Source organism: Peromyscus maniculatus, chromosome 12 (genome assembly GCF_049852395.1).
Source record: "Peromyscus maniculatus bairdii isolate BWxNUB_F1_BW_parent chromosome 12, HU_Pman_BW_mat_3.1, whole genome shotgun sequence".
Taxonomy (NCBI): domain Eukaryota; kingdom Metazoa; phylum Chordata; class Mammalia; order Rodentia; family Cricetidae; genus Peromyscus; species Peromyscus maniculatus.
The window spans coordinates 39,573,442-39,590,150 of record NC_134863.1 but is presented as its reverse complement, the minus strand read 5'-3'; the positions used below and the strand labels follow the sequence as shown (position 1 = coordinate 39,590,150).

Sequence of the window (16,709 nt, the reverse complement as noted above, 5' to 3'; positions counted from 1 at the left end):
CACAGGGGTCACCTGAGACCATCTGAAAGCACAGATGTTTACATTACTATTCACAAGAGAGGCAAAATTATAGGCATGAAGTGTCAACAAAAATAATTTTTATTGTTGGGGGTTACTACAACGTGAGGTACTGTATTAAAGGGTGACAGCATTAGGAAGGTTGAGAACCACTGTTATAAAACAAATTAAGTTGTGGTGCAAATATCCTGGCAAATGTGTGGATTTCCAGGTAACGATCTAGAAACTATTTGTGTGTATTTTTATATTAGAGAGGCAGAGCTAACACTTTTACTCCCCTCCCCTCTGTGTGTGCATGTATTATAGTTTGAGTCTGAAATGTCCCCCATAGGCCCATGGTTTTTATTGCTTGCTGCTTAGTCCCCAGCTTGCAGCATTCTTGTGAAGACTGGAGCCTTTAGGAGATGCAACCTGAATAGCAGAATCAAGTCACTGGGAGTTGGTCTTTGAAGGTTATACTGCTGGCTCCAGTCAGGTACTCTCTGTTCTAGCTCACAACCATGTGAACATGCTACTGCACCACACTCCCACAGCCATGCCTTCCCTGTCATGATGGACTCAACTCCCTGAAGCCATGAGCCCAAACAAATCTTCCCTTTCTTGTTTCTGTCAGGCACTTAGTGACACACACAGTGATGCAAAAGTAACACAAACATCCTCTCTCTTTTTTTTAGGTATTTGCCTAAGAGGGAGGATTAAAAAGATGACAGTATTTTAGATAAAGTAAAGAGATACCAAAATATTTTTCTCAGGAAGGGAATATGAATTGGCCTTCATATTCAGATGTCTTATTAATATGGATTCCTTTTAAGCCACCAGAAAAATGTGTACCACAGCCAAACATAAGCAGTTATTTACACTCTATGGAACCCTCTCTAATTCCTAGAGACATTACCAGAATAGAGCCCCCACCACTGTATCTTTGTTGGAACCTGTATTTCTCATACATCCTCCCCCAGCAGACATTTAGCGCATACTACTTATTTGGCACAAACATGCCATTATTTTATTTTCTCAGAATTGAGATAACAGAGATAAAGATGCTTATATCAGCAAATAAAGTGTTCTTCTCTTTCATGCCCCCCTCCCAAGAGGTACTGACCTCCTTTTGACACCTAAATTGCCTGTTTTTTTTCCCATCTTGCTGCATACAAAGCAAGCTTTTATATATTTTTATTGAAGCATCTCATTAAACTTTTATCACAATACATTGTAAAAAATATTTTCCACTCAAATACATGCTTTGAACTGCTTGTCTGGCTGTTCCCTCTGATAGACAGCCACTCTTTGTTTTAAATATAAATGGATTCCCTTCAGTTTCCCTACAATAATGGTGTTACGGGCTGAATTGTGCCTCCTCCTCACCAACATGTTGGAACTTTAATTTTGGTACTCAGAATGTGACTGTACTGGAGACATCGAGTTTTAAACGTGATTATGGTAACTCAGGGTAAATAGATTAGGTTCTGAGTCAATGACCTGATGATCCAGGTGTACTCATGAAAAGGTGAGCTTAGGACACAGATGTCACTGGAAAAGCAGAACATGGGAAACAGGGAGCAGGCAGCCGGCTATAAGTGAGGAGAAGTTCTTTTTTTTCCTTAAGGCTTAATATTGTTTATCCCATTTAAGACATCATACAAAACAAATATTCCTAATGATACAATATCTATAGATACACTGCGTTTCTTTTCTCTGCACAGAACACCTCCCAGGGTGTCTTACTGTTTACATTTGCTTTCTCCAATTGCAAGAGGAAGTTTTTATAAAATAGTCCAACTACACTTTGGTCTCAGTCTTCCAACTTCAGACCGGCAAGATACTAAATTTCTGTTTCTTGAGTTTCTCAGTATGCAGAAACTAAACCAACAGTGCAGAATAAAGATGCCATTTGCAACTCAAGAGTCAACACCAACAACAGAACTGAACATGTGAGCCTGTCTTAGGGTGCCAGTTCAAAACCTGGAAGCAGATTGAAAACAGTAAACAACTTCATCTATATTTTCTCTTGTCTATGCTTGCTGTCCTTCCCTTTGACAATGATAAATCTCTAAGCATAAGAAAACCTGTCTGAGAGAAGTAAAGAGGCAAGCAGCTGTATGAGGGAAGTCTGGTTTTAACAAGGGTAGTGGTTTGAATGAGAAACGTCTCCAAAGGCTCATGTATTTAAAGTCTTGATCCCTGCTCACCAGCCCTGTTTGGAGAGGTTATGAAATCTTTAGAATGAGCAGGAACACATGAGAGGGCAGGCTCTCAGCAATACAGCAAATAGAAATTTAGCATCTCACAGTGGCACCTTGAGACCAAGGTGGAGAAGGACTAATGGTCTTGTAAGATGTTTCTCCTTGACTTGTAGTTGACTACATTCTCCTTCTGTCTTTCATGGCTTCTTTTTAGGTGACATCTGGGGCCTAGACTCATGTAGCCTTGTCCACTTCCAGTTCGCTCTTTTGGCTTGTATGATGAAAAGTGATCATCTGCCTTCCTGCTCTGTCCACCTGCTGTCATGCCTCCCCCACTGTTATGGACTCTTCCTCTGGAACCATAAGCCAAAAACACTCTTTCTTATACAAGTTGCTTCTGGTCATGGTATTTTATCACAGCAACAAGAGTAATCAATACAAGAGGGATGTTCCTGTACATCATACATAACACTAACTTTCATAGTACAAGAACAGCACCAGCAATCAAGTTAATGCTGATTTCAACACTGAAGAAGGAAGTTTACTTTTTAGTCCTCAGAGTAAGCATTATGCAAGCAGAGAGAAAAAAACCAGAGTTAAACTGAGAGCCTACATGGCTAGACTCTTCTCTTCATAATACACAGATATTAATCATTATATTTTGTCAGTATGTTCCATAATGAAAGGATGTAATTGACATACCAGGTTGAGGTAACAATTTGAGACTTCATCTTTGAAACAAAACAACCACCTTGACAAAGCAAAAAATATTTCTTCACATTTACAATGAGCCAGTTTAATCTCAATAACCAGTTAACCAATGCCAAGATTATTGAGATTGATTTGGAAGAGGATGGTAATGTAATCATTTTCAAAGATATAATGGTAACTCACCTTTATTAAATGCTATGTAGAAACTATCACTGTAATTTTACACACACACACACAGCCCATTTAATCCTCACCATTGTCCTGGGAGTTTGTCCATTCTCAAGATGGGGAACCTGGTTTCCTGAGAAGATAAGGAGCCTCTTTCTTCACAGCTGGGACAGGAGGAAATGGCACCATCTTCTGAGATGCCCGCAGAAGTTAGGTAGAGATTAAAATATAAGGCAGGAAATTTAGGGTTGTTTGTTGACCTAAGTCAAACTTTTCAGTAAGAAATAACTAACTAGTCCTAAGAATTTCGGGGAATAAAACATTAGGAAAATACTTTATTTTTTTCATATAAATAATTTTGTGAATTTGCTTCTCTGGCAGTGTGAAAATTTAAAAGAGGAAAAAAAAAGGTGTAGAAATATCAGACACATAGAAACCTGGGAGAGACAATATGAAAACCATGAGATAAATCTATTATAATACCACAGTGTCTTTGTTAGACACCCCATCTCCCAGGTACAGCAAGTTACTGGAGACCCTACAGACACTGCAGAGGATTGACAGGGCTGATCTGTAGCTAGACTAGCTAAAATGCACATATTTAAAGGCAAGATGGCCTTGAAACTATAAGAACTCTAGCTAAAGCAATGTGATAAATCAAGCATACAGGTTCTATTCTTAAATTTATCACTCTACCTATCAGACTGATTGTGGCAGTGACACTGAGCAGAGAAATTCCAAGGAGATGGGACAGGGCACAAGGACCCTTCAATGACTGTACTGCAGGGTTGCTCTTTCATCTCTTGCTCTCTTCTTGAATGCAGGCCAAACCTGCCTACTCCCTTACAGCTCACCAGCCTTCTCTGCCCTTTGCCTGTTTGCTTTCTTCAGATGTGCCTCCTAATGAAATCTTTGTGTGATTAATCCCATCTACCACCTGCAGCTCTGCATCTGCATCTGAGGATCTGCATCTATTTTACTAAAGATTTTCAGATGTATCCAGAAGCACAGCACATTAGCAGCATTACCAAATCCTTAAGCAGTTTTTATAGATTTATATTTTTATCTCAAGTATCGATACTTCTTTAAGCCAGTCTGCTACCACTTACTCTACATGTCCAGCACCTTTCATGAAGACCATTGATCACTCCCGGACTGTCCCCAAATACATTCTTGCTCCTGTCTCACAGGCTGCTTTTCTGACAATTGGTATGGCTCCCATCTTAAAGGTCTCCCTGGAAGGATTTCTTCCTGCTCTGGGCTTTTGACCAGGCTGTTCTGCTGATCCTCAAATCTCATCACTGTCTCTTCCACAGGGGACACTTCCTTCCACTTTTCACCTTAACTTTTAACAAATGATAAATGTGTACTTATTGCTGTAAATTGTTATGACACATTTAATGTTGTCTTCTTGTGTGCTATTATCTCCATGGGAGCAGAGGCTTTTGTGGTGGTATTGTGTTCCCCAAAATATTGTACACCCTAATAAACTTATCTGGGGTCAGAGACAGAACAGCCACTAGATACAAAGGCTAGAAAATGGTGGCACTCACACCTTTAATCCTAGCACTCCAGAGGTAGAAATCCCCAATGTTTCCAATGTTCAAGGCCACATTGGAAACAATCAGGCATGGTGACATACAACTTTAATCCCAAGAAATGAGCCTTTAATCCCAGGGAGTGATGGCAAAAACAGAAAGATATATAAGGCGTGAGGACCAGGAACTAGCAGCATTTGGCTGGTTAAACATTTGGCTGGTTAAGCTTTTAGGTTTTGAGCAGCACAGTTCAGTTGAGAGCCATTAGGATATGAGAAAACAGAGGCTTCCAGTTTGAGGAAACAAGATCAGCTGAGAAGTTGGCCAGGTGAGGTTAGCTGTGGCTTGTTCTGTCTCTCTGATCTTGCAGTGTTCACCCCAATTACTAGCCTCAGGTTTGATTCAATTAATAAGACCTTTTAAGATTTCTGCTACAGGCTTTGGTTATGGAATGGTCTAATGATGTCTGGTTCCCTAAGTAAACACTTGTTTTATAAATGAACATGTAGAATATTATGAGGGATATAAAAGATGAAAATGATCATGGAAATGTAAGAGATGTTAAAAATGAATCTGCAAAACAAAACAAAAAAAAACTGTTTCAGTATAGTCAAATAGTGAGTTTGAAGCCAAGGATGGCTTTCAATGTTACTTCCCCAGAAGCAAAGATTTGAAGGAAGGACGTAGCAAAAACAAGAACATAGTGGAGATAGAAACAGAATGAGAAATGTCAAAGAGACTTCTGTTGTCCATGAACCAGTAGTAAATAAATGACTTCAGTAATAAACTATCTTTTTAGAAGAAAACACAAAAGAATGTGCATACTCTTTACATCTGTACTATTTCCGGGGAAATGGAAAGATAATGGGGCAATGGAAATTAAAGGCTGGGAGACAAGCACAATTGGTAAAGTACTCGCAGCACAAACATAAACCTTGAGGTCAATAACCAAGGCTCACATAAAAACTCAGTTGTGGTGGTAACTGCTTCTATTCCCAGTGTTTGGGAGGCAGACACAGCCAGGTCCTTGGGGCTTGCTGGCCAGCTGCCCTAACTGAATTGGCAAGCTTTGAGCCAACTAAGAGAACATGTTTCAAAAACAAGGTGGACAAAACCTGAGGACTATCTCAGAGGTGGACCTTGGACCTCCACACATACAGACCTCCCATACATCCCTCAACATGCTCCCACATTGCCACAGATAATGGCGTGCACACACACACACTTAATAACTGTGGTTCTTCCTTTGAATGGGGATACATTACATTTAAACAACAAATTAATTTTCTTCAGATACTATGAATCCCTAGCTTTGCAGCCAAATTTCAAATGTTTAAATTGTTAGATAGACTTTCTTACTTGGTTCCCAGCATTGCTTTTATGCTTATTTTGTTCCAGGGTCTCTCCAGGTCCAACTAACAAGTTTGGAACTTGACCTGAACTAAAAGTTAAATAAAAGTCTTTCCCCAAACCAGGATTGTTGCCATCCTTCAGTTTTTCTGTCTCTTGTACCACATATTGCCCAAATCTCCAATCCTGGTACCAGATTTCCAGACCACACCTCACAAAGAAGCCAGGCTCCATGCCAACCCACAATGACATTGTCACAAATGAACTGGTTCCTTGCCAGATGTATAAATACAACCTATTTTACTGGCAAAAGAAAATCAACAAAAATTAGAATACTCAGAAATTATGAAGCTTTTGCCAAACTTGATGTCAACAGGGAATGCTGAGGTCAGAACCCAGATATCTCAGCATCAGCCACCTTCAAGAAGAATCAGTGGTTTAAATTGTTCCTTATTTCTACACCTGAACTTTTGAACTCCAGAGAGGAAGTACAGCAGGGAACAGCAGAAGTTTTCAGAGCAGAACTAGCTCCTAGATGCTAATCTGTGGCACAACACCCAGGTTTGTGCAAGTGACAATAGATAATGACCATTCTGATTGGTAGGGCAGCTCTAAAGTCTCATGCCCAGCTCAAAGTTCTTTACCAGGGCTTGACATGGAAAAGTTATAATAACAATTAATAATAATAATAATAATAATAATAATGAGACACAAAGAGATTACAAAGGAATACGTTAGTGAACATAATATCCACGAAGACTAAGCTTTGAGAAAGAGAGCTACAAAACACTAAATATTGAAACTGGTTGTTGTCAGAATTCTTTTTCCCAGCTACAGCCTGCTATTATTTAGTTTTTTAAATAAATATCAATTACCCACTGGTAGAGATCAGAGTTAACATTTCTTACTAGACACCTGGATTTGAAAATAGCTTTGTTAAGGTGAATATAGTCTGCAAAACTAAGTGTTAGCATCTCCATTATTCTGTGGTCTCAATCTGGCATCTAGAAAAAGAAACAACTTTGCTATTGTATTTTTTTAAAAAAATTATTTATTTACATTTTATGTGCATTGGTGTTTTGCCTACATGTATGTTTGTGTGAGAGTGTCAGATCTTGGAGTTACAAGCAGTGATAAGCTGCCACGTGGGTGCTGGGAATTGAACCCGGGTCCTCTGGAAGAACAGCATGTGCTCTTAACCACTGAGCCATCTCTCTAGCCTGCTATTGTATTTTCTAATTATGATGTATACATTTTTGCTGTATAATTTATATGATTTTTCTCTTTTATGACCAGAGACTCACTGAAATAGAAAATGTACCTAAAGTTTAGTAAAGATAATGTTGCATCCCATTCTTTAGATTTCATTTAATTCCAGAAAAGTTAGACAGCATCATAAAAAGGATTATGCAGTGGAACAGAGGTTCTACTCCCAAGTCAAGGTCTTCAAATAGTGCTCATTTTTGACTTTAGGTAAACCACAATGATCTCCACAGTTTTCCATGGGTTGCCTTTTGTGTGACAAAGTCAGGTTTGTTCCATTCCAAGGACCTTGCAAGCTCTAATACTTGATGGTTATCTCAGTCTGATACATGATATATAGAGAAGACCTAGATTGCTGTATGCAGAAGTTAGTGGGTTATTATGGTGGGAGTTTGGAAGACCATAATACCAGTGGAAATGTGGACAGGGACAACTAGACTTCTAAGGTTCAAAAAAGAACAAGAACTCTATTGGGAATTTTAACTAGAAAACATTTATGATACTTTCTGCCAACAAACTGAACTACATTATGCCCACATCTTGAAAATTTTAGTTTCTCTGAATTTAAAAGCTATGTAGTAAGTTGTTTAATTAAGAAAATTTCAACCTGACATAACATTAAGGCTATAGCATGTTTATTACTTACTGTTCTTAGTCATATTTCAGTGATCAAAAGAAAAAATATATAACATAAATGTTATAATAGTTGGTGCAATGGCTGAATGGTAAAGGTGACTGTCACCAAGCCTGATTATCTGTTTTGGATTCATGGGATACAGAATGTAGAAGGGAAAACTGACTCCCACAAGGTGATCTCTGACTTCCACATGCAAGCCTTGGCATGGGTGTTTTCACTCACATAACACACAAACACACACCTATAACACATGCATGCACACAAAATTGTACCGAAATTTTTAAATATATTATAAAATTTCTATTTCATTTATTATAGACTGTAATGTATAACATATATTTAATAAAGTATCCTCATCCAGAACCTCTCAAATTATGTTTGCTCTGGTTTTATGGCCAATATAAAAAAGAATTCCAAACTCAGTTATATGCCTTACAGGTTTCAGTATTTAACTACGGACATCTAATAGATTAAATTGTGTGTGTGTGTGTGTGTGTGTGTGTGTGTGTGTGTGTGTGTGTGTGTGGTGTCTTATTTTTGATTAATTTATTTTTCCTCTTACAATGTTAAAGAATTAAAGGACACATGGCTCATAAATTTTCCTCAGTGGTATCCATTCCTCTCCCAAACATCGTAGAAGCTCCTTCAAAAAGAATTCATTAGAAAGTTCAATGGCTGAGTATCTACCCTAAGAATATGACAGAAATGATATTACTTCTGCTTGGCCATGACCAATTTGCAAAACTTTCCTCTCCACATGGACCATTTCCTTCCTGGATCAGAATCCTAGAGTCCTCCATTACCCACCCCTCCATTTTCTCCCCTATTTGCTGAGGCAAAAAGACAGAATGACAGGTAGAAAGAAAAGCCAGGGGCACATAACTGAACCCTGGTGGATAAGGAACTTTTATGGCTTCACAATAAATTAGAAGAATCAACAAGTTTTATGAACCCAAGTTTCTCCTGCTCCATTGTGTAGAGCTCCGTAATGTTAAATGGTGTGATGATATTTTATTTGTGCTGAAATGTGGTGATATTTTATTTGTATGTTAATAAATAAAGCTTACCTGGAGATCAGGGGGGAAAGGCCAGCCATCTTAAGTAAACAAGAAGTCAGGCAGCACACACCCTTATTCCCTTAGCAGGCAAGATCTCTATATGTTCAAGGCCACACTAGGGAACAGGGCCAAGCATGGTGACATACACCTTTAATTCCAGTACTAACCATAGAGGCCTGGAGGTCTGTACAGACAGACAGAAAGTAACAGAGCTGTGTAGGAAGAGGAAGTGAGGTAGCTGGGCTAAGATAGCCAATGAGAGGGCAGAACAGCAAGGCAATAAAGGTGTGGGTAGACAGGAAGTAACTTGCATTTGGAAGCTGCAAAGTTGGTGAGGTAAGGTTGGCTGGTAGCTTTCCCTATTTCCCTGATCTAAGACTTTTACTCCTATATTTGGCTCCATGTTTTTTATTTAATAAGATCATTTAGAAATTCATCTACAGAATGGATTTTTACATAGTCCTCAAGGAGATTTCAACGTTCTCCCTCTCTCAGTAGTCATTAGCTATCTGTAGTTATTTGTCTAGGGGTGACACCCCATGAGTTTCCCCCACTCACATTAGCATGTTTACTGATACTTGGGTGTTATTTTGACATGCATGTTGTTCAGGTATCATGAGTGTAGAGCTTTCCTGTCATTTCTAGGAGACACAATCTCACAGCAGACTTCCTGGTTCTTTGGTCCTCACGGTCTTCTGCTCCTCTTCTGAGATGTTCCCCCATCCTTATGTGAAGGAATTGTGTTGTAGATGTACCTGTAGGTAGAGTTTTCCTGCCATGCAACCACTCTCAAATAAATACACTGAGGCCTATATTAATTACAAATGCTCAGGCTTGTTAGTAACTAGTTCTTACAACTTAATCCATTCTATTAATCATATGCTGCCCCGAGGCTCATGGCTTTTACTTCTATCCCATTTTGTGCGTCTAATTTGTTCTTCATCTGGCTGGTGACTCCTGACTCCATCCTTCCTTATCCCATAATTCTCAGTTTGACTTTTCTACCTAATTTTATCCTGTTCAGCTATTGGCCAGTCAGCTTGTTTATTAAACAAGCTCAACATACATAGTTTACATGGGCTTCTGTGGTAACATGGGCAACAGACACAGACCTCAGCTACAGTGGGACAATGGACCCAGACATGTCCCTCAGTAGCAAGATTGGACCCAGATGTCACCATGGACCTGGGTAGTAGTGCAGGCCTCTCAGATCAGCATGGACCTGGTGGCAGCATGGTCCTGGACACCAACATGGCCCCAAATGGCAGCCCAGACCCCAGGCATCTACATGACCTTCAGTGGTAATAGAAGCCACAGACATTGACTTAGACCTTGTCTGTGGTAGGACCACAGAATCAGACATGGCCCAGATGACACCATAGCCCTGAGTGGCATCCCAGGCCACTCAGATTTTTGTATGGCCCCAACAGCAGCATGGTGCTTGGGCACCAACATGGCCACAGGTGGTGGCCCAGACCCTGGGCATCTGTGTGGCTTTTGGTGGCAACATAGGCCGTGGACATCAATACAGATCCTAGCTGTGATAGGCTATGGCCCCAGACATGGCCCTCAGCAGTGGCCTGGGCTCATATGTCACTATGGCCCTGGGTGGCAGTGCAGGCCACTCAGATTGGCATGGCGCTGACTGTAGGGTGGCCCACAGACACCAGCATGTCCCCCAGCGGTGGCCCAGATCCCAGATATCTGTACAGCCTTTGGTGGTAATAATGACCTTGAACATCAACAAGTTTGCAGCTGTGGCAGGGCCACAGACCTAGACATGGCCCTTGGCTGTAGCTTGGGCCCAGATATCACCACAGTCCCAGGTAGACACAAAGGCCACTAAGATCTATATGGCCATGGTGGCATCATGACCCCCAGACATTAACACAAATTTAGGTGTCAGCCCAGACTCTGGGCATCTGCACAGCCTTTGGTGCTAACAGGAGCCATTGACATCGACACAGACACTGGCTGCAGTAGGACCATTGACTCAGACATGGCCCTCAGTAGCAGCTCAGGCCTGGATGTCTCCATGGCCCAGGCTAGCAGTGCAAGCCACTTAGATCAGCATGGTCCCTGCTGTGGCATAGTCCTCAGACACCAACACTGCCCCAGGTAGTGGTCCAGATCCCCCATACCACACGACCTTCCATGGTAACAGGAGCCACAGACATTGACCCAGACCATGGCTGCAGCAGGACCACGGACCCAGACATGGCCCTTGGCAGCAGCCTGGGCCCAGATATCACCATGGCCCCAGGTAGCAAGCAGGCTACCCACAATAGCCTGTCGCCCCTCCCCGCCTTTACCTCTTCAGATCCACCTCTCTCCACCGCACATGAGCCATTCTGCCTCTCCCTTTCTCATTTCCTCAGCATATATTCCCTCACCATAATGGCACCCGACTGCATGGGCCTAGTGGTGCCAGGCCAGCCCATGGTTGTCTTCTGCTCATCCAGGTCAAGCGGCGCCAGGTTAGCACGTGGGTGTCCTCTACCTGTCCGGGCCTTGTCTGTAATTTTAAAGTTGCTCACACTCTGTACATCTTTAGTATCTTTTGGCTGTGTGTTTCGCTCTTCATGGCAGAGCTGGGGGACAGTAAGCAGTAGCCATGCCACAGTCAGAATGGAATCCCAATTTGACATTTCCACTGCTGAACAAATTAGTTCATTACTTTTCAATTCAGCCTTAATAAAGTTCTCAGGGCATAGGCAAATGCAGCCATGTTCTTTCCTGAAGTCCAGCACTAATTGCCCCTAGTCCAGTTCTTTCTCCCCTCTGTAACATGAGAGAAGCTATCAATGTTTGTGTTCCTCCTGAAATGCTTGTCTTCTAAGCCCCCTCCATTAAAGCCCAATATTGGTCTGCATATGGCAGTATGGAGTTTTTCTAGCCTCCAATTCCGATCTCTTCCACAATCCTTCTGCAAACGAGTTCCAAAGGCTTACAAACCACATGGTCAAGTTTATTCAGCTACAAACCCACTTCAGGACCCAGTGTTCTTTCTCTGTTAGTCATTTTTCTCATAAGCAACTTAAGGAAGGAAAGGTATATCTTGGCTTATCAAAAGTGTGCTCTATCACGGTGACTAACACTTGGTGATGAGAGTGTGAAGCAGCAGGTCACGTTGTATATGCAGGGAGCGGGAGGAGGCAAGTGCTAGTTCCCTTTCTCCTTTGTATTCACTCTGAGATCTGAGCTCACAGAATGGGGCCGTCCACACATAGGGTATATCCTTTCCCGCCAACTAACCTAATGTAGTCACATCCTCACACACAGGTACAAAGGTTTGCTTCTATGGTGGTTCTAAATCCCACCAGGCTGAGACTGTTAAGCATCATACCAGACATAGGTAGTATAAAGGGGAAGTAATATGACCCAGAACTTAGCAATAGAGATGAGAAGTTTCCAAAATGAGAAGATAAGACAAAGCCTCCATGGGGTTGCCTCCATGTTTCCTGTTTGCTCAGTCCTGACTCAGAATGTACTGCTTGCCACTTGTGACTAGGAGAAGGCACCATCAAAAGATAAATTGAGAATTGTGGAAAAAAATATGAAAAGATCAGTCTAGTGATAACTTTGTTGCGACTCTGAAAGTGCTCTAGAAAAGCAAATACACCATGCTTTTCCTTCCTTATTTCTATATGAGGAATCATCAGATTTTCTATTATTTTTACAAAGAGGGGATTAGCCTGCAACAAGAAAATGGTGTCTTAACAGGTGTTAATTAACACCTTTGCTCAGAAGACCACAAAGCACCTACTTCCTGGTGAAGGATCAAGCAAGAGGGCTCTAACATGGGACAGGCAACTGGAGGTGCAGGTGTTGTCCTTATCAGGTGACCAAGAAAGGAGGGGAGTGAAGAAGCAGGCAGAATGACTTGGCAGGGAACCATAGCGAAGGCAGCTGTTGCTTCTCAAAGACACACTAAAGTTTATTGTGGTCATGTGTCACACCCCACTAACAAGACACTGAAAGTCTTTTGTGTGCGCACTTAAATATATTAAAGATGTCTGGGTCTATAATCCCACAGGAGGAAGGACTTCTTCCCAGTCAACATGTTTCCTGGGTTTCCTGGTGGGTGAATCTGCTCTTTGGTACTCCCTCCCCCTCTGCTACTCCACAAACCTAGAAGAACTGCACTATGGATGCTCATCTTCCTCCCCATTTACTCCCTTGACATTCAACATTGTCTTCTCCCTTCCTTCATGACCACACCAGAGCTCAGAGATTCACTTTCTTTCCCTTTCTCTTCCAGCTCTAGGAGGCTAACCTTCTACAAGCATGAAGCCTACAATGTGTTTTCTTCTTATCTTCATCTCCCTCCTCCATCTGATGATCACAGTGAACACTCAGTCCTCTGTAGACTCTTCAGTGCATAAAAATAACCAGGACGATTTCCACGGTGTAGACCCCCATTGGGGTAAGGAAAAATCCGAGCTTAGTCCTTGCTTATGCTGCCCAGCCCTTTGCTTCATCTCCATCCCCTTCCAAGACCCCAGCCTCTCATTAGTCCACTGCAGACCTTCTTTCCTGTTCAGGGATTCCTTTATGATTCTACTCCTTTTTGAGCTCTTGGTCCAAACAATGATGAGGAATAAGGAGGGTGGGAGCCATAATGTGTGAACACATTCTGAATCAAGTATAATTCAAAGGCTTTGGTTAGTTCATTTAATTTTTACAGCCAGCTTATGAGCTAAGAATAACTATCACTTTTGCTTCATAAACTAAGAAATTAAATTTGAGGTCTGCAGAGATGACTAGACAGTTAAGAGCACTGGCTGCTCTTCCAGAGGACCTAGGTTGATTCCTAGCACCCACATGGTGGATCACAAGCATTTGTAACTCCTATCCCAGAAGATCTGACTGAGGCATGCATTTGATGCACAGACATACATGTAGGCAAAACACCCATGCACATGAGAAGGTTTTAAAAAGGAAATTAAACCTTAAATGATACTGAGTAGCCTGATTATGGCGGGGGGAGGGGGGAAGCAACTCTAAGACAGAAGAGGACTTTGAAGGAGGGTGTAAGAAAGAGAGAACATGGGCAATACTCCTTATTCTTTATGACTCGGAGTAACCTCTCTTGACAGGGCCTTCGAAGCTCTTCTGCACTCGTGTCAAAAATCCAGGCAGATGGTCCTCCTGTCCTCCTGGTGAGTAACTCCACAAGAAGAATTTGTGAGCAAGATGTCCTGTGTTCTTCCCCATCAATCTTCTAATAATGAATTATTTTCCTAGATCAAATGTATACTACCATGGAGATAAGCCATAGTCCCGGGTACCCAGTCATCCCTTACTGTTTTTCAGATCCTTCAGAGATGCTACTGAGAGAACTCGGGTTTCTATTCTTCCATTCATTTCTTTCTGTTGTACTCGCAGATGCCAGCCATTTGTGTCATCACTTTTTTTGTGTCTGGTCATGGATATGGTCCTCATTTCTTTCCCCATCTATTCCCTTGTATTGCTGGGCAGAGAAGCCAACACAGAGGTCAATTTGTCATCAACTGAATGACATTGAAACTCCAAATCCTTTTGTTTAAATGATTTTTGTTTAAGAAGTCTAAGTGACTTTTTTCTTGAAGATAATTCCCAAAATTGAATTAGTTTCACCTAAGCCTAGATTTACCCATGAGCTTCCTAAGGAGAACAGTTGGGGACTCACCGTCTCTTTACAGTACAAAGACTCTGATGTCTGTGTCTCACATGACCATGCAGGGATGACTGTTACTGGCTGTTCTTGCGGCTCTGGCTGTGAATCTTGGGAGATCCAGAATGGAAATACTTGCCACTGCCAATGCTCAGCCATGGACTGGACCATCGGCCGCTGTTGCCGACCAGCTTGAGGATGAGGAGGCTGAGAACCCAAGTTTTCAATGATGACCATAATGAAACCATGGGCTCATTCAAGAAACCTGACTCGCTGTCTCCTTAATGCATATTACCCAATAATTCTTCCTGAGTAATAAAGACAGATCTGTTCTTGTGCGTGTTTACGTTTAATGTTATTATTTCTAGCTTGGGTGCCTGTTACCAGAAAATATTTTCAGTGTTTCAGTGATTGCACCTCAATACAGCATGTAAGATGAGTGGTGAAGAAAGATATGGGAAGAACAGGAAAATGGACCAACCCTCTCTTGTTCTCCTACTTCCTTATGATTTACCAAAAAAATATTGAATGTGTTGTTGGCATGAAATATAGTGAAGCAAAATACCATGTTTTTATGAAACTTACCAACTGCAACAGTGAATTCCAAGCCATGTACAGGGAGAATTTGCAAGGTGTGGGTGGAAGGGAAATTGGAAACAATTTCTAACTTCTCAGTATGTATGCATGCGTATGTACCCTTTCCAACTTACATGTCTGAGTTGGCTTTCATCAAGGTAACCCTGTTCCCATTACCTTCCTTCCAGATAGCCATAAGACCCCCACAGCCCTCATTCATCATGAAGTCTTGATACAATGCATCTCCCTGGGTATAAACATTTACAGAACTCCAAACTAAGAAATAATTTTAAATGCTGCTACTAATGTTACACAAATGAGTGACTCAATGGCTTGGTAACAAGTGTGTTATAAGTTGAGCAACTGCCAATTTTGAAGCTTCATGGTTTTTTAAAATTAATTTATTTAATTTTTTTTTTCATTTTACATTCCAATCCCAGCTCCCCCTTCCTCCCCTTCTCCTAACCCCCAACCTCCTCCAATCCCATCTCCCCCATCCACTCCTCAGAGAGGGTAAGGCCTCCCTTGGGGAGTCAATGAAGTCTGGTATACCAAGTTGAGGCAGGACCAAGCCCCTCCCCACTGTGTCAAGGCTGACCAAGGTATCTCACTCTGGGAAATGTGTTTCAAAAAGCCATTTCATGCTTATGGGATAAGTCCTGGTTCCATTGCCAGGGGCTCCCCAAACAGATCTAGCCACATAACTGTCACCCACATTCAGAGGGCCTAGTTCAGTCCCATGCATGTTCCCCAGCTGACAGGCCAGAGTCCATGAGCTCCCACCAGCTTGGGTCAGCTGTCTCTGTGGTTTTCCCCATCATGATCTTGACCTCACTTGCTCCTGTGGTCCCTCCTCTCTCTCTTCAACTGAAGTCTAGGAGCCCAGCCAAGTGCTTGGTTGTAGATAACTGCATCTGCTTCCATCAGTTATTGAATGTAGGTTCTATGATGGCAATTAGGGTAGTCACTAATCTGATTATAGGAGAAGGTAAGTTTAGGTACCCTCTTCATTATTGCTAGGAGTCTTAGCAATCATATCTTAGGTGTCATCCGTGTGGATTTCTGGGGATTTTCCTAGCATCAGGTTTTTCCCTAACCCCCTAATGGTTTCCTCTACCAAGGTATCTCTTTCATCGCTCTTTCTCTCCATTCATCCACTTGACCATCTCAGTCCCTCCTGTTCCCATCCTCTAAATGTATGAAATTTGCCATTGAGACATAGATGAAGCAGAACATGAGTATGGAAGAGAGATAACAAGCCACATGGTGGAATGTAGATTAATATAAATGGGTTAATTTAAGTTATTAAGAGCTAATAGGAAACAAGCCTAAGCTAAGGCCAAGCTTTCATAATTAATAAGTCTCTGGGTCATTATTTGGAAACTGGTGGTACAAATAAAGACATTACAGGATTACATCAGCTTTCAGGATGTTCAGAGCTCAGCAATTTGTAGTCTTCAGGTGATCCCTGGATGATGTCTGTCAGCCAAGTGGAAATATGCTGAGACAAATAAAGTCTACGGACAGAAGTTAAAATTTAGGAACTTAAAA

At 41.6% G+C, this 16,709-nt stretch overlaps 1 protein-coding gene across 5 annotated transcripts in view; it reads left to right on the top strand.

Annotated features, from left to right (window-relative positions):
- Window positions 1-14,924, top strand: part of LOC102903288 (resistin-like beta) — a 28,036-nt gene extending 13,112 nt beyond the window's left edge. For all 5 annotated transcript variants that reach the window (XM_042259394.2, XM_006996503.4, XM_076548929.1 and 2 more), the window contains 3 exons: window positions 13,188-13,352; window positions 14,026-14,088; window positions 14,651-14,924. In XM_042259394.2, the coding sequence (XP_042115328.1) occupies window positions 13,214-13,352; window positions 14,026-14,088; window positions 14,651-14,778 (330 nt within the window). In that variant the 5' untranslated portion in view covers window positions 13,188-13,213 and the 3' untranslated portion in view covers window positions 14,779-14,924. The remainder of the gene's footprint in view (window positions 1-13,187; window positions 13,353-14,025; window positions 14,089-14,650) is intronic.
- Window positions 14,925-16,709: the final 1,785 nt, after the last annotated feature.